Genomic DNA, 18,415 nt, shown 5'->3' on the forward strand with positions numbered 1-18,415 from the left:
ATGTAATTTCATATATTTTCAACTTATGATCAGAGTGTTGCTCTCCAAGGGGTTCGTTTCATTTCGTTCCACATTAGATTGACCTCAACCATTCTTTTTGAGAATTTAAGCTATTAGTATCTTGTCGTTGACTCATTAGGATGTTTTATGCAAATCTAATTGAGAAGAGTACTCATACCAAGGAATTCAAAAATGTAAAACATCAAAGTTAACTCATACAATATGATAGAATGAAACATTGGGGACACCAATCTCCACATCGATCACAAACAAATAATTGTGATAGAACCCAAAGAAACCAAGAACTTTGTGGATTTTGGGAACCAACCATTCCAAAATGGCATGGACCCTTTCAAGATATGCACTTAGGCGTCGAGTGATTGTATATCTTAAATAGATAACCATGAACGAATGAACATTTAGACTACCTCTAGCTAGATTATCAAGCGCAAGTAACTTAAAATCTCTAGTTAGATTATCAAAATGGTCTACTTCGGTAGGATTATCCTTTCCATTTTCATTCGAGTTTGTTTATCACATGCCTTTTCCTGAATCTTTAAACATTTTGCCTTGAAGTGGCCTAATTCTTGAGAATAACAAAAGAAACTTTGCTCGAGCTAACCTATGCAAGTCTTTGAAACTCAAAATAATGTGTCTTAACCATCTAGAGCTCTTCCTCTTTTTTAACGAAATCCTTGGGCATATTTTATCGCACTCACCTTTTTCTGGATCTTTAAAACATTTTGCCTTGAAGTGGCCTAAGTGTGGAGAATAACAAAAGAAGCTTTGCTCGAGTTAACCTATGCAAGTCTCTGAAACTCAAAATAATGTGTCTTAACCATCTAGAGCTCTTCCTCTTTTTTAACGAAATCCTTGAGCATATTTTATCACACTCTAAAAGACTTTTATCCAAGATTTCAGAGGACTTTATTGGAGTCTTTATCAAAGTTTTCTGGCAACTCAATAAAGCCTTGGAGTTCTTGATCATGTTGATTTCAACAAGTCAAACTAATGCACCAAGAAAACAAACAAATCCTCACAAATTATTCCTTCAAACTTTGACATCATTTTTGTGAACCTACGAAAATAAGGGAAAATCATTGAAAATGCTAAAAAAATCAGCAAAAGGCTTCACTTTTAGTCCAATGGTCAAGATCATGCCACACGTGTAGGATAGGTTCTTGAATGTTTTTCGAAATCATCCAAAAACTACACCATGAAAATAATGTAAAAAATGACTCTCCATAAAGATGTATGTCTGGTAACTAGACAGTCGTGAGTCGTGAGTTTCGAACCTTGCTTCGTGAAACTACCATCGGAACCTTGCATCCATGTGACTAACACATCATATGGACACCGACAATAATGTCCGAGTGATAGGAAACACATTCTCTAATAGAGTCTTGCATATGACAGCCAATCGATCCAGGCTGTCTAGTTGGTTCTTGCTTCCTCATTTCCAAGATGAAAGTCCTTGAGAAATGTGTGTTCCGACTCACTCCAATTCTACTACTTTTACACTCTTCATGTCTAACAATAAACTAACCTTTAAAGCTCATAGGTCATGACTCAATTGCACCCCCCTAATTGATGCAAAGGGAGGAACATATATGGATGTTACATTTATTTTCCTTCTCTTCCCCATTAAATGTCGGTGGCCTAAGATGTTGAGCGAGAATCGATGTTCCGAATTTCGTCTTAAACCTAGGAAGATGGTGACTTGAAGGGGCAATCAAATCTATTGTGATGTAAGATATTAAGATTTGGATGTCCTACACTAATGAAGAAATATGCTCCACGGTTTCCCACATACCCCTACAAAACTCATCATAGGTATCATCCTCTTGGGCATAGTTTCGTGAGGAGGTACACAAATTGAACCCATTTGGAGTACCATCAAGCCGCAACGACAACAACAAAGCCATAACACAAATAATCTAGGGTGTGATTTTGCGACGATTACATTGGTGTGGACCTTTGCGCTTTTGTTATTCGTTATTGAACAATGGCTCCGCACGGTAGGAAGGTGCGATCATAAGAAATGATCTAGCCAGTGATTGTTGTACGTGATTTCTCAGCGCGAATGGATTGTGACAAAAATATTGTCCCCATTATTGAACCATAGGGGATATTGCATGTAATTGCAGTAAGAGAGGGAAAGACATGGCATTTGAATCTCCCCAATGTCTGCATTCAAAAGATTTAAAGGAAATACCAGACCAGCCCCTAACAATGGATCGTGCTAGGATCGTGCTAACTTATTGTGAAATTCGAGAAGCCAAGAGATCATGACCTCACACATTTTTACATCATATAAATGTGTAACAATAGTGTCGATGGATCTGAATGAATATTTAACAAATGTGTAGCTTTAGTGCTGATGAATCTGGGTAAAATGTTTCGATCTTTGGTGCCGAGAGAACATGACCTTGCACAAAATACTTCAATGTAGAACCTTAATCCTAGTGTGTGCATATGCCAACCTATTGATTCTTTGGTTTGTATGATCAATGGTGAATGTATGTGCAATGTCTTACACATATGCATATATATGTTGCAACACTTGCGCATACGGACACATACACACATATACAGGATACTCACACATTAGCCCTGCTTTTTTGTCAAGTTATCAAGTTCCTTTGACACATTTCCAAAAACACAAAACAAATCTTGTATTTATGTTAGTGATATTGGGTATATCAGAAAACAATTTCAAATGGGAGTCCATGCACAGAAAACTAGGATTTGGGAGAGACAAAAAGATTAATGAAATGGATGCGAGGGGTTAATGACCGAGTTAACACTTTCAAAGAAATTTAACAAACAATCAAGTGTGGGAGACATGGGTTAACGTAACAAGAAAGTGCATTTTATGGATTTCTTCTAAATCTTCGAGAGCCAAAGTTCCCCATTGATGAAGCTAGTGGTGAGGAAGGGCTTGACTTGTTGGGGAGTTAATGCAAGCGACCAAGGTACACGCCCTCCACGATCCGAACCACGTCCAATGCATTGGTATTCGCCATAAAACACGGTCCTACACATTCAAATTACATACAAACATTACCTTCCTATTACCTACCGACCAACAAAAGTGAAATTGATGCATTAGATCACAAGAAATATAGGAAGAGTACTTGTGGCGCGCGGGATCAGCCCAATCGAACCAACCCTTGGGCATGATAACATCGTCCAAGAAGGTGTATGCGAAGACCACTCGTGATGCCGGGCCCCACGCCCGCCCCAAGTAAATGGATCCCGACCCTGTCACCGCGCACATCATAAATGAGAACCCCGTCGCCTCCGATGTATTCATCCGCTTTTGTGCCGTCAACGAGCCGGTAGGGTTGGCTATGGAATGCAAATGGCTCTCCTGCACATGTATCAATCTCATGTTAGAATGTAAAGTTTCAAATGTGGTGGGGAATTCCTTTGTACCCCACACTCCTCTTATCACATTAGATCATTAGAAGGCAATCCATGTTTATAACTACAAGTTCCCACGTGCTCGTGACCTAGAGCTCATAATGGTGTTCCAAGCAAAAAACATGCCTGGGGCAATCTCAAAAACTTCCTTGTCTTTAATGATAAAGACTCACTAAGTAGAAAGAACGTCCGTCGCCAAATATGAAATCGATGGAGCCTTCAATGTAGCATCGATAGAAGTAATGCCGACCCTTGTGGTCGTACAACGTGTCTTGTGCACCGTAGAAGTTTACGTTAATGAATGCGGCAAAGTCACCACTAATGCGCAATGCCACAGCTTGTCGGCCCATGGCACCACCGGGTGGAGAAGGGGCCGTGTTCTGTGGACGATCAGCACAATGGATTGGGGGATGATCAAAATGTGTATATGTAGGCTAAATCATTTTGAATATGGATGATGCCAAGTAGCTTGCTACGTTACCCGGAAAGAGATGTCCCTCGCCGTGAAGTGGTCGGAATTGACCGCAACGGATGCGGACTCAAATGTGCTTCCGGCTTTGGTCGCGGTGTCACCCCATTGTATCTCTGTCAATCGGGGGCCATCGCCTAGAAATGTAATCCAGTTTGTGTTCACCACCACCTTCTCTCTACACAGTTTGTACCAATGTCCCAAATGATGAGTACAAGTTTGTGCCAATGTCCCAGTGATGAGTAACAACAATGTTTACAACGTCTCAAGTTCATTACCACAAAATGCTTTTCATGTTGTCTCGTGTAAGTTCCTAGTATTTGTTTTGAACACATGAAAAAAGAATGTTGTCCTAGAAGTTTGGTCGACGGATCTTAATGACAATACCTAGTCTAGTCAATATCATGTAATCAATATAAGGTTGATGGCCCCACTTGAGAATGTGGAGTCTAGACCAAAATCCAATTATTAATGGCCATTACCACACCTAATCAATAGGTCTCATGCAAATCCTTGCTTACAAGTTATGCCAACAAACCCCCTACTTGGTACTTCGGTGTCTGCCTTGTTATTTGGATCCCTACTAGCATAAGGTCTACAAATGTGCCATGTTATTTGGATCCCTACCACCATAAGGCCAACAAAAGTCCATGCAAAGTTTCATATAGTATTTAGTCAACCCATGTCTAACACATATGTATACATTAAGTTAGAATTAACCGCAAGTGTCCACCCCTAACTAGCTTTTATATATGTGGTAAACTGATAAAGTTTCAGTCCAAATCTCGCCATTAAGCTAGAAATTGATGCTAATTGATCATGTGTGACAAATTACGCATATGATATATCCTCTTTGCCTACATAAACAAGTCATGATCGTAAAGTTGGGTAGTGATGGTCAATGTTGGTGGAACCATAATGTATTTAATGTGAAATGTCTAGAATAACCATTTTGTGTTCAAACTTACTTATAGACACCAGCCTTAATGTAGATGTAGACACGTTTAGAATTCGATGAAGGGATGCTATTAACTGCAGCCTGGACAGTGCGGAAACGTCCAGACCCATCTTTGGCCACCACAATGGTTTTGGCCGTACTTGGAATGCTACTCATTGTGGCCGCATCAACTTCATTGTTGGAACTTGTCCGAAGCCCAAGCTCAATCGAATCCAATTGGAGCGTGTTATACGCACGTGGTTGGTAACCAAGAGGGCTCGAGGTCTTGGCCACACGTTCGAGCCATGCATACATGGAAGTAAGATCAGTGCCGAAGTGAGCACCAACAACAAAGGGATGTGAGACAGACCCAAGGACGAGAGCTAAAGTGATCAACATGAAATGGAAGTGGATGACTTGGTAGACAACAAGGTTGGATGTAGCTAGCATGGTGGGCAAATAGGGGAGACACTTGGGGCTCTTTACTATAGGGGCAAGTAGGGTGACTACAAGGGTTGGTTTGTAGTTGGTTAAATAAGTTAGTGAGACCTTAAGAGTAAGTTTGGTGCATATTTATATACGTCGAGAGTATTGCCACTTGTGTAAAAAGAATAGTAGAAATCCTTTGGAAAAGCATTTGCATAGAGTACGCTAGAATACATTGACTTATTCACATATATATAGGTATTTAATTTATATTCTATTATGTTCTTAGTTTATTCTTGTGATGTATTTTATATTTTGTAAGTATCTATGCATCTAGCCCTCATGCTCAATTTTGGTTTTTTTTGGATACTTTTGGGAGTAGTATGGATGGAGTCACCTCACATGTAGGAATCCTTTTACATTATAATTATGGAGTTGATGTGTTATGTACGTAACACAAGATTGTCACATGCTATTATTTGCTTGAATACAAAAAAAACATATTTGTTTGATTGCTTAAATATAGTGTTGTGTGGGTGAGTAGATAGCATTGGGAAAGGAGTGTATTGTCCTATATGGTTACAAATCATTGATTGTACAAAAGTAGAGATTTATGCAACATCTGCAGTGACCCCATTGCCTCATTGTAAAATCACACCCTTGCATGTGGTGGTGCATCAAGTTTCAATCAATTGGCTAGAGAAGCCGACATTCTATGCTGAAAGGAAGGTAAGGAGCGGATTGAAGCCTTCAAAAAAGGGAATGCTATTAGTTACATGATGCAAAAGTGGAGACTAGAATAAGGCTTTCTCTAAGGTTGGGTTCACAATTGACTAAAAGGGAACCTTGGAGGAGAAATCATGTTTTCTTCTTAAATCTCCTCAAACTGCAGGTGTTACTTACAACAGCTACAATCATGGGTCGTAAAAAAGTGGCAATGATACTTGAGGTTTCCCATGTTAAGGGCAACGAAGTGTCTTGCATACATGGCAAGAAAGGATTGGTCGTGAAATCTATTGTGACGCTCTGTCTAGCTATTCACACAATTTATCATAACTTCTGAGCACAAATGTTTCTTGTCCGTTACTTCAAAACATATATTGTCATGGCTAGAATCCTTGTGTCCCATCTTTATCAATATTCATTTTAATTTGAAACAACTTTTGTGCATATAAATTTATGAATCTCTAGTTATGCGAAGAGAACAACTCATATAAACTATCATTGGTTCAAACAAGAGAGAAAAACCGATGCACAATACCCCTTCAATTCTATGTTAAAAGTTAAGTAGTTATGATCCAAAGGAGAATGTTTACTTTTATCATACAAAAAGGAGGAATTAGATTGGTTACTGCTCATGCACGAAGATCAATAACAATTATTTGAACATGAAAACGAGTACAGTGAAATTGTGTATTTACAAATTTTCATGTTTTACCATTAGAAGCTAAAAGATGGATGACAAAGCTTATGATTTTTCCACTCAAGGTCTTGTGGGCAAGCACCGCCAAAACGTTGGATTTATAGCAATTGCCTACGAAAAGTTGTTCAACACCAAACAAATTTGGGGTCAAGAAAAAGCTTTTTTATCTCAAGTTTCTAGACCACATTCTGAAGGCCACAAGACAGCTAACGTAAAGTGAGAAAGGAGAACATTTAGTGCCACAAAAATGGGCGAACGAGTTCACTTTTGCAAAACACCCACTCACGTTCTTCCACGCCGCTTTTCCATGAACAAATCTCGCATTTCATCGAAACTTTCCTCCATTAGCTGTATTTTTCCTTTTACATTTGCTCAATTCTCTTCATCTCGTCTCGAAAATACACAGAATGTACCAAAAACAATTTCATTGCCTTACAAAGCACAATACTGCCTCATCAAGAAATATACCACCAAATATCATACAATTTAATTCACCAGAGGAGAGAATATAACAGCAAATGGTATTCCTCAACCCAATATCGTTAAACATGGAGTTTGCCTCATTTAGGGTGGTAATCCAATTCTAATTGACACCATTGCCAAGTGTTAGAACAATTGCTGAATACAGTTGAGTATCAGAACAAAGAATGCTAATATATCCATACAAAGTTCATCATACCACGTACTCCAAATTTATGATGTTTTCTTCTAAATTCAGACTCATCCAAAAGGAAAATATTGGCATTCTGTCAGATGGCATGCAACTAGCATATTTTCATGTAATTGAATTATGTAGCTCAGTTGAAAAAATCATAAAGCCATATCATATAGACACTAGATTGGATTATATTAAACACAGATCAAGATGAAATTATGAAATAGTGTGGTATTATTGCTTGTGTACAAGCAAGATGTTCTACATAGACATTGTATGTTGCTATGTTGCATAGCTACCGTTGGTGTTAAAGATGTAGAGAGATGTATGGGGAGTAGAGATACTCTGGTTTCTATGCTCAATTGGGTGAATGGAATTTAAATCTCGTTTCAGAATTCGCAATTTGACATCCCAACCATTAAGATACACCCAACGAGAAGATTAGAAACAGTAGTGAATATGATATTATATAAATTATCATCAAATTATACCACCACTTCATTCATTCGATGACCCAAGTATTTCACCATATAAGGCCCTTCTAGCTCATATCCGAGCTTCCTGTAATAATGCCTTGTACCCACACCTGAAATCACAGCTAGCTTGGTAGACCTATGCTCCATACTAGCAATCCTTTCAGCTTCTTCCATAAGAAGTGTGCCATAACCCTACGTGCAAATAAATAAGTATTAAAGAAGAATGAGATACTTCAGAGGAATATAGAGAACTTCCATACAAAGATGAATTTACTCTCTTTTTTTACTTCATTTTTTTTCTATTTATTTCATACCAAGAGTGTCATTACCCTGAATGCAAAATATAATTAGAGATTCCTAGAAATATGAAATGATTCTACAAATAGATTTTTTCCTATTTCTTTATTTCATAAGCAGAGTGCCATAACACTGAATAAGAAAAATAGAGCACAAAAAATATTAGAATTGCTTACAAGTGTAGATGATCTAGAAATATCTATTTATTTATTTATCTTAAAATTGATTTCTTCTGTTTCTTTTTCCCACTAATTTATTTATTTAGGCCTCCAGTCTGGTGCTTTACAGAACACTGGGCTATGTTTATTTTTTTGTATTTATTTATTTAGACTCTTGCCTGGTGCTGAAGCTTTTCTGAATCTCGACCATGGACAGGGACAGCAGTTCCATATACATGAAGCTCTCGGACAATGGAGCACCGCCCTAACAATTCCGGGCATGTTACATTCTTCCCGCACTTGCGCAAACGGAGCAATCCTACCAAAATATCCTGTCATCAACATCCTAATAATCATGTTAGGGCTGTAAAACATTATATATATTTTTCTTATTTAGGTCTACACCTTAGTGGTAAGCTAATAATAATCATGTTAAGGCTCCAGCACATTATATATATCTTTTTCTTATTTAGGTCTATACTTTAATTGTAAGCCAAGTAACCCATGCACCCAGGTTTAAATTTCAATGCACTACTTTACCAGAAGCAAATAAGGAATGTTAGGGTTTGAACAATCAACCTTCTGATCTCCATCACATAACCTTACCAATTGAACTATAACTACTAACTAGCTGGACTATACTTAAATCTTTAAATTCCCTTTCATGCTTTAACATTATATACGTATAGGTGGTTTGTATTGCCTTAGAGATCATATCTGAAAAATGTTGTCTAATCTTAGAGAACAAACCAGCAAAATCCTAACATACCCTGGTTATCCCTCAATACTACCAGGATGAGGTTCCGTAAGAATTTACGACTGTACCCCAGTTGTAAGCCAAGTTTTTACTAACCCACACGTCTGAGATTAAAACTCACGATACGGACTACTTTACTAGAGAACATAGGTGGTTTGTATTGCCTTAGAGATCATATCTGAAAAATGTTGTCTAATCTTAGAGAACAAACCAGCAAAAGCCTAACATACCCTGGTTATCCCTCAATACTACCAGGATGAGGTTCCGTAAGAATTTACAACTGTACCCCAGTGGTAAGCCAAGTTTTTACTAACCCACAAGTCTGAGTTTAAAACTCACGATACGGACTACTTTACTAGATGCCAGAAAGGAATGTAAGGGCTGAACGCTTGACCTTCTGATATCTGCTACAAGACCTTGCCAATTGATTTGGAGCCGTCTGCATTATACTTGAATTTTTAAATTCGTTTTCATACTTTTAACATTATATAAATATTGTTTTTCTGTATTGCTTTCTCAGGCTTTTCTTTTTACAGGCCGTGCAGATATCACAATCAACCCCTCAATCAAAAGAAAATATAGTGAAACAAAGCTTCATGAGCAGCTCTCCTAAAACATTAGTGAGAAATGAACAAACATATGTTCATGTCTCATAAGAAGGCAAAACTTGTCTAGGAGACTGAAAAATGTTAGTCTCCAACGAGAAATTGAAGTACATGAGTAAAACTGGCTGACATACGTTGGCTATCCCTCAATACTACCAGTAGGAGGTTCTATAAGGATGAATTAGAGAGGGAGACCTACATTAATGTCTTTTAAGAGGCGAAAATGGCATGTAAGACCAAACAAGATATTACATCTTAAAGTCTTTTCTTAGTCTTTGAGAACAAAAAACTGAAGTAAATATAATTAAACATGGGATACTAAAGAATCTAGAAATCTAAGAACTTAGGATTGTGAGCTTTGGATAGATTGACTTTTGCTTTAAAAAAATCTCCATCATGGTCCATTAACTCCAAGATGGAAAGATTCCCAAAGCAGGGGAAGCATCTTCAGTAGATGTGATTTTAGAGAGAAGGAACAAATTAAATAATAACAAAAATTCATGGAAGACAATGAGAGAATAAATAAATCTAGAATTGAACAATATCATTACAAGAGATAGATTTACAGCAAAGAAAAAATGGTTTACAAATAGAAAATACTAAAAATATAAATATGAAACTGAACCTGTTGTGTATCTTCATAGGAAAGGAATGTCTCCCAACCCTCATTAGCAACATAATCTCGTCGTACCAGCTCTACCTCTTCTGGCTTTATTTTATTATGGATATCCTATCACAAAAGAAAGAAAAAAAATAGAGTGAGCTCAAACTTAGAATGACAAAAGTATACAAATCAGAGATCTATTACCATTAACAATGAAATTTCAAAAAGATAAATAGAATGTCTGAACATTGTGGCTTTCGCAACCTATTACCTATTACAAATGTAATTTCAAATGATAACTGAAATACCTGAATACCAGCTTCACGTGTCCTCACATCACGGCATTTAAGGCCCAAATCATCCATCCGAGCAAGTGCAAGCTCCCTAAGGTTTCCTTTCTCCACTCCAGATGTAACCAGCGGCATTGGAATATCTCTTTGGATGCGATATACCCTCGTCCATGGTGGAACAAGTGAGAGTACTCTAGCTATCAAATCCACAAGCAATTCCGGAGGATAATTCCTGTACCTGCAACAAATATATTGGTATTACTGCCTATTGTTTGTAATTTTGTTCTTTAATTTTCAAGGCTCTACTACTACATCAATAAAGGTAATTAGGGAAGGTAAATAAGGTATCGATTTGATAGAAGAGAAGATACGGATTTCATAACAAAACAATGTAGTCGGGAGGTTCCAATATGAACCCCCTAGCATGTCTTCTTAATTTGTGATAATATTCTCTCTCCACTGTGATGTCACTTTGTTTCATGATAGAAGACAGAAGTAGTAAAAGGAAAATGGGTAATCTTCCCGAAAAATATCTTGTTTCTAACATCCTCCAATTTTCTCAGTTCTTACATTCCTCTTCTTCCCATGGCCTTCATTCTTGTTCCCTTCTCTCTCTTTAAGTTTGCTGAAAGACTAATTGCAGGATAAAAACCCCCTAACAAAATGACAAAATCCAATATATAAGTCTGTTTCCTTAATAAGAAGTCAAATATGTATATGAAGTAGTCAAGTGTGAAGACACCAAATCCTAGGGTTCTTGCCTATAAAAGAAGGCTAGCTACCTTCTTATTAGGGTGGCTTGACTTATATTGAACTACGTCAGTGTGGCTCTGGCTCTTGTAACCTAAGCATGTGTGATCCATGCGGAACCCAAGGTACAACCCACATCAACACTCGGTGGTATGGGACATCGAGGAGATTTGCATCTGTCTCATGCCTCCGCTAGGGGGTGGTCAGATGGTCTGGCACCCCTCTTTCCTTTCTTTGGTCTATAATTCCTTACATGTGTCTTACAAATTAGTTAAAACACCTACCTCCATATCTATTTCTTCATACTTGCTTCCATTGTTTCTAGCAATGCTCTTAGTATGCTGAAACGCTAAAATCATCTCTTCAATGTCAATGTAAGCTATTCCAGCCTTCTCACGAAATGCATAGAATATCCTCATTAATATACAAAAGAAGCAGAATACCTGAATATTTTCTTTAGATGTGTATTTGAGGGAAATCACTTACCTACCGGTCTTCCAAAGTTCATATAAACCAGTCCCTCGAATCACAAGAGTGGGATAAATCTTGAGACCATCAGTTCTGAATGCTGGGTTCTCAAAAAACTCCTTGAAACTCTCCAGGTCTCTTTCCATACCCACATTTGGGAGATCCGGCATCATATGAGCAACAACCTTCACAAATAAGGAAATATACAGAATTTTACAAATGAAGATACAATCTGGAATTATAACAATAATGTGCAAAGCCTTTTATGGAATGAACAATAATTCAATACTTTAAATCCAGCATCTTTGGCAAGACAAAAGCAATCTGCAACTGCAGCTACAGTATGTCCTCTGTTTGTGTCTCTTGCTACATCTTCATATGTACTCTGAACACCAATCTCTAGTCTTGTACATCCATAAGTCAGCATTTGCCGCAAATGAGGACCAAGACAATAATCAGGCCGTCTGCAAAAAAGATTAACGGGATATTCACATTCCGCATATCATGTTGAACATCTAGTATAATTTTCCATCAAAAACAAATATGTGTTTCAGTTTGTGTAAATATATATGTGCATGTGTGCACTGTTGGGATTAAAGGCCCTTTGGTTGCTCCTATTAAACTAGAAAAACGTTCTTATATAATTTAATATTTTCTGATTTTTTTGTTATAGTTCGTCTCCAGAACTGTACTACAACTTCTAAAAGAATATTTTGTACACTGCATGGGATCCTTGGACAAGATTCCCACTCAACATTAAAGAGGTATTTATGAGGCCATGACTTAGTTGTACCATCAGCATTTAAATCTCTTCTTCAAAGAGCATATTATGTGTAGTTTGAATAGCACATATATACGTGTGCACCCTACATTGAATTTTTTTTATGCAGAACAGCTTCTGCTTTCTTTAATCTCCTATGTATTAAACCCCATAATTGTTTTTAATTTCTATATCTTTGCCTTTAGATATTTCAGAAAACTGTCATTCTATCATCACTTCTCTACAACTGGTAGGAGAGTGAGCGTTAAATCTTTTTAGGAGCTCCATTGCTTAGTCTTCCACCTTGAATAAGTGGGAGTTTTGTTTCCGTGTCTGTTCCGTATTCTTTCTTTTACCATAGCAAATTGTTGGGATATAAATCATTGGAACTAATTCTAGATAATATAAATCATTGGGTAAGGAATCAACATTGTTGAGGTGTCCAACCCAAAGGTATGATCCATCTCTTCATCAAATTCTTTTACCAAATGAAGGAGAGCCTCTCACTCTTGACTAGGACATGTGAGCACACTAACAAGTGGGATCTTGCAGTACAAGAGGAGATCAAAGCACTCCATGAGAATAGCATGTGGGATCTTGTGGAACTACCCTAAGGTAAAAAGGTTATACCCAACAAGTGGGTCTACAAGTAAAGATACTAAAAGATAAACCCAAGTATTAGGCTCGTTTATTAGTCAAAGTGGACAAACAAATACAGGAAATCAAATTTCGGAGGTTTTTGTTCTAGTAATCAAAATGACTACACTTAAAACACTTTTGACTATTTCTGCCTTTTTGGCTTTGAAGTTATATCAAATGGATATAAAGATGGTTTTCCTTCATGGAAGCCTAGATGATGAGCTTTATATGTTGCAGCCTGAAGGCTTCGCGATTCCAACAAAAGAGCGTTTAGTTTGTAAACTTCAATGCAGCCTCTATGAGCTGAAAAAAGCCCCACACCTTTAGTATAAGAAATTTCTACTTGAAGTAAGGCAAAAAAATTCCTTGAATTTATACGAAACAGGAAACTAATGGCAGTTCTATTATTATCGTTTTGTACGTTGATGACATGCCCATTGCAGGAAAGCATGAAAAAACTTTGTAGGAATTAAAATGCAAACTCAATTTTGCATTTTCCATGAAAGCTCTCAGAAATGCTGAGCACACTTTGGAATAAGAATTGGATGGGACAGACAAAAGAAGTTACTATTTCTTTTGAGAAATACATTGAGAAGGTATTGGAAAGATTTGAGATGACTAATGCAAAGCCATCTTCAGTGCCTCTTCAACCACGAGTAAAGCTTTCAAAAGCCATTGTCCTAAAAAAACGAGGAATCAGAAAAAATGCAGGCTATCTCATATGCTTCAGCTTGTGGGTCGTTAATGTATGTAATGGTATCAACATGACCTAATAGAGCATATGCAGTAGGAGTAGTAAGCAGATTTATAGTCAACCTAGACAAAACCATTGGGCTTTAGTCAACTCTATCCTTAGATATCTCAAAAGCACCAATGGGAAATGCATTTTTTTATGGCGAAAGGGACAAGAATCTTCATGGCTATTTGATTCTGATATGGCTGGAGATGTAGACACAAGAAAATCTACTTAGACTTATATCTATACTCTCGCAGGGGGAGCTATTTTGTGGTGTTCACAGCTGCAACGAATAGTTGCACTCTCTACTACATAAGGTGAGTATAACTCCACAACAGCTTCTAAGGAGGGCATTTGGTTAACTCTCTTGTGTAGTGCGGTTGGACTCCCAAAGCAGATTCCAGTCTTACATTGTGATAACCAAAATGCCATATGTTTGGCAAAGATCCCTGCTTACCGTGCAAGGACTAAACATGTTGATATTCGCAATCACTTCATTAGAAAGGTGATAGACAATGGTCAAATGCAACTGGTAAACATTGATACTGCTGAGAATCCACCTGATTGTTTAACAAAATGTTTATCAAAGACTCTTCACCAATACTGCCTTGCACGAGTGGGAATTATCTAATATAGTAACCAAGCTCCTTTAAGTGGAAGCTTGTAGGGATTGGAGGACCTTAGGTTACTCCTATTAAATTACAAAACGTTCTTATATAATTTAGTATTTTGTGATTTTTGTTAATTGTACAGTCTCATTTTCAGAGCTATACTACAACATCTAAAAGAATATTTTGTACACTGAAACGGATCCTTGGACAAGATTCCCACTCCACATTAAATAGGTATTTATGAGGCCATGGCTTAGCTGTCCCATCAGCTTTTAAAGCTCTTCTTCTAAGAGCATACTCTGTGTATCTTGAATAGCACACTCACATATAGATATATATGTACACTTTTAACTTGTACATTTTTTCATGCAGTGGGATTTCGATAGAAGAATTGCTTCTGCTTTCTTTAACCTCTCCTATGAGTTAAACCCATAATTTGTTTTAGTTTCCATATCTCTGCCTTTAGATATTTCAAAAAACTGTCATTCTATTTTCACTTCTCTACATGTAGATGTATTTACAATGTATATACATGCATACATGTGTGTGGGAGCATGAGCATGGGTGTATGTATACAGATATAAAAATATTGCCATAGTGAAATGTGTGTATATGTGTGCCTTCATGACCAATTGTCTGAAAACAGTTAACATACTTCATGAACAGGTGTGCATTGTTAGACTCACGTCTCAATTGTTAAGCCGATACACTTGACTGCACCATGCTCAGAATACTGTACAGCTTCCTCCACGTTTCGAGAAGTGTGACCAGATAAAGCATCATGCAAATTCCTTATGAAGTAATCACGGTAATCAGCTGGTAGAGACATGAATGTACCACCCATTAGAATATACTCTACCTGCATTTGTAAAAATATTTCATAGTTAAGCACCCATCCACTAAAATGCATACACCTAAAGATGTGCAAAGTTACTTACTTTGTCAACACTATGACCTAGTCTCTTCAACTGATCAATTCGACCCCGAGATTGTACATAAGGATTGTATCTGCCATCAAAAGCACAGAAATCTAAGAATTTAATCACAAAACATAGGAAACCCAGCTTATTAAATCACAAAGATTCCGTTGACAACATCTACTGAGTGATAAATCTTTAAATTTTTAAAAAGAAGAACTTGTTCACAATTTGATTATGGGCTGTGATAATTTTTCAAGTTTCCTCAAAATCTATCTCAGTAGTCAAGTTTTTCTTATATGGTAATAACAGAATCTCATAGTGAATTACAGAGTGACAAACGGTCAAATTTTCTTCAGACTTACAAGCACATGTAAAATAGTGTGAGATACCCTTTATCTTCTCCTTAGTTATATACATTCTTCCAAGCATTAAAAACCACAGATTCGAACTAATACAGAGCATATGAGCAAACATACATTTCCACAATATGAATTACTAAGTGATAAACATTCAAAAGGGTTTTCTTCAAGTATCACAATCTTACCTGCGTTTACTCACATACCAGTATGATCATAACCAGTATAAGATTGAGAACTCTACTCAGAGCAAGAACCACATCTTCTCAGCTAAGCAATATGAGGGTATCCGCCCAATCATAATGTGAAGAATCAAGTGACAACCTTCAAACATATTTTTACCATATGGGTATTAAAATCCCACTATCACAACCCGAGTTACAAACAGATAAATCAAACAAATCCTGAACATCTAGCTATTCCAATTAGGACGATATGAATAGGAATCCATGAAAAACCTTTTGAGTTTTTCTTAGAAACCACATGGGTTCAGATATTGGAAACCCATTTCTACATAATGAATAACTGAGTGACAAACCTTCAAATCTTAATCTATTCCCCTGACCATTACACAGGTATGAACTGTACATTGTATGGTATGTAGAATTACTTAACCCCATTTCCATTATATGAAGTACAAAGTGATAAGCCTTCAAATTGTCTTAAACTCTGAGTACTCCAGCTTGTATATATGGCCAGAAAAACACAATCATAAACGTAAAATAACTATATGGCAATGAGCCAGAAAAATTAATGTCGACAATATAGAGATAAACCTTAAGAAAGAAAAAGCATTTCTCAAGGAAACAATATATCCATATTTCCAAGCATAAAAGAAAGGAATTCAAGCTACAATGTGGCATATGAGACATGACACATTGTCCATATAAATTACTAAGTGTAAACCATAAAAAAACTTCAAGAATCCCAATTTTACCAATGAGAATTTTTCTCCAGATTTGAGATTTTATCAATGTGAAATAAGAACTTGATAAAGAAAATTCCTCAAGAATCAACATCTTACCTGGCTCGGATCGCTCGCATACTGGTGGGTTCATACCCAGTATAGGATTGAGTACTATACTCAAAATCAGAGTCTGGGCCACCAGGGCAATAAACACATATATTCCCGGTGGTCGCAATATGAGGGCATCGGTGCGGTTTGGACATGACCGCCACCACTGCTATTCCTGATGCTGTGCGAATAGGCTTTGCCTTAAGCTTAGGCAAGACCAGAGCTTTATCACTCTCTGGAAGGGCAGCGATCATTTCCACCAATTTGGGTGCCCTTGAAAGTCCAAAACGGCGGCAAGCAGACGACTTGAGTGCGTTTAAGTCGACATTTTCGCCCTTCTTGCACCCTTCTACCATCGACGACACTATTTCAGCTATGGCTTGAATCCGAGCTTCTTCTTCACTCAGATGATGGACCACACCTCCTCTTCCTGGTGATGGCTTCTTGCTCTTCTTGTGGGTGTGGTTTGCTGTGGTGTTCTTCTCTTCTCTCTGTGAAGGGGGATCTTGGGTAGATAAGTCTTCAATACAGTCCATGGCCATGGTGATGTGATGGAGCCTTCTCTATCTCTCTCTCTCTCTCTCTCTCTCTCTCTCTCTCTCTCTCTCTCTCTCTGTGTGAAAGAAAAGGAAAAGGTTTTCGATTTTCTGCAGAAAGGGTTTTCAGTTTATGCTTGAGAAGGCAAAAGATAAAAGATGAACTTGATGAAGAATACATATTGGCAAATACCCCCCCCCCACTTGTATATACGGTACCGTATAAATACCCTTTGGGTATTTGTAGAAAATTCTACTACTACCCTCGGCCTTGTATATACGATACCGTATAAATACCCTTTGGGCATTTTTAGAAAATTCCAACACTACCCTCGGCCTCAAAAAGAAGTTAGCCAATACATCTGATCTCTTACTCACGAGCTTTGGTCACCCATTTGTAGGATCATTCTTTATAGTCTTGATTCATAAGGGGGTAATCATGTTATAGTATCATGAATAAGTGTATGAGGAGCTTGAGTGTCAATGCCAAGGCACTTGCTCAGAGGAAATGGGATTGAAACCCATGATACGAGAAGATTGTATGTTGATTTAGCAAACTAATCCATAGAGATAAGGGTAATGCTCAAACGTTCGTGACATAAATAGTTAACACATGTAAATAATTTGGGATTCAAGTTGTTTCACATGATATTGCTTGTATATATTAAGCTCGTAATGGTATCTCATGCAACTCAGCCTCAAACTTGAGAAACTTAGAGAGTACATGCTCATAGTTTGTAAATCTACAAAACAATAGGGACCCCAAAGCATTAACACGTTGTATAGAACTACGGCGGCATGGGAAGATGGCCAAATATTGGATTGTGACAAGGGCATCATAATGGCCTTTCTTTTATAGGTTAATGATAGCACATGACTTATCAACGATAAGATGCGACAAATGATGCCTTACAAACAAACGCATGTATATACCAATACATGCAATGCCTCATACGAAACGACCCTCTTGATGTTGACTATCATGTCACGTTTTTCTAATAAAAATGTAATTTGATAACTTTACTTGAAGAAATAAAATAATTGGGATGGAAGAAAGTATTATCACGTGAGCGTGAAGTACCTAAGCTTAGAGCAAGGGGT

At 37.4% G+C, this 18,415-nt stretch overlaps 2 protein-coding genes across 2 annotated transcripts; both read right to left on the bottom strand.

Annotated features, from left to right (window-relative positions):
* Window positions 1-2,656: 2,656 nt before the first annotated feature.
* LOC147862292 (putative pectinesterase 53) lies at window positions 2,657-5,373 on the bottom strand. Its single transcript, XM_087322585.1, has 5 exons — window positions 4,864-5,373; window positions 3,908-4,073; window positions 3,600-3,806; window positions 3,138-3,373; window positions 2,657-3,037 (listed from the first exon to the last, which is right to left on the bottom strand). Exons 1-5 carry the CDS (start codon window positions 5,280-5,282, stop codon window positions 2,887-2,889), a joined length of 1,179 nt encoding a protein of 392 aa, XP_087178711.1. The 5' UTR covers window positions 5,283-5,373; the 3' UTR covers window positions 2,657-2,886.
* Window positions 5,374-7,525: 2,152 nt separating this feature from the next.
* On the bottom strand, window positions 7,526-17,369 carry ELO3 (radical SAM domain-containing protein / GCN5-related N-acetyltransferase (GNAT) family protein). Its single transcript, XM_087322662.1, has 9 exons — window positions 16,788-17,369; window positions 15,426-15,495; window positions 15,174-15,346; window positions 12,031-12,205; window positions 11,760-11,926; window positions 10,542-10,761; window positions 10,255-10,359; window positions 8,447-8,599; window positions 7,526-8,004 (listed from the first exon to the last, which is right to left on the bottom strand). The coding sequence occupies exons 1-9, from the start codon at window positions 17,318-17,320 to the stop codon at window positions 7,822-7,824; spliced, it is 1,779 nt and encodes a 592-aa protein (XP_087178788.1). The 5' UTR covers window positions 17,321-17,369; the 3' UTR covers window positions 7,526-7,821.
* Between the last annotated feature and the right edge of the window lie 1,046 nt (window positions 17,370-18,415).

The sequence above is a fragment of the Azolla caroliniana genome, unplaced genomic scaffold (assembly GCF_043228905.1).
Source record: "Azolla caroliniana isolate FFs.n. ecotype wild unplaced genomic scaffold, voAzoCaro1.0.p SCAF_7, whole genome shotgun sequence".
NCBI lineage: Eukaryota > Viridiplantae > Streptophyta > Polypodiopsida > Salviniales > Salviniaceae > Azolla > Azolla caroliniana.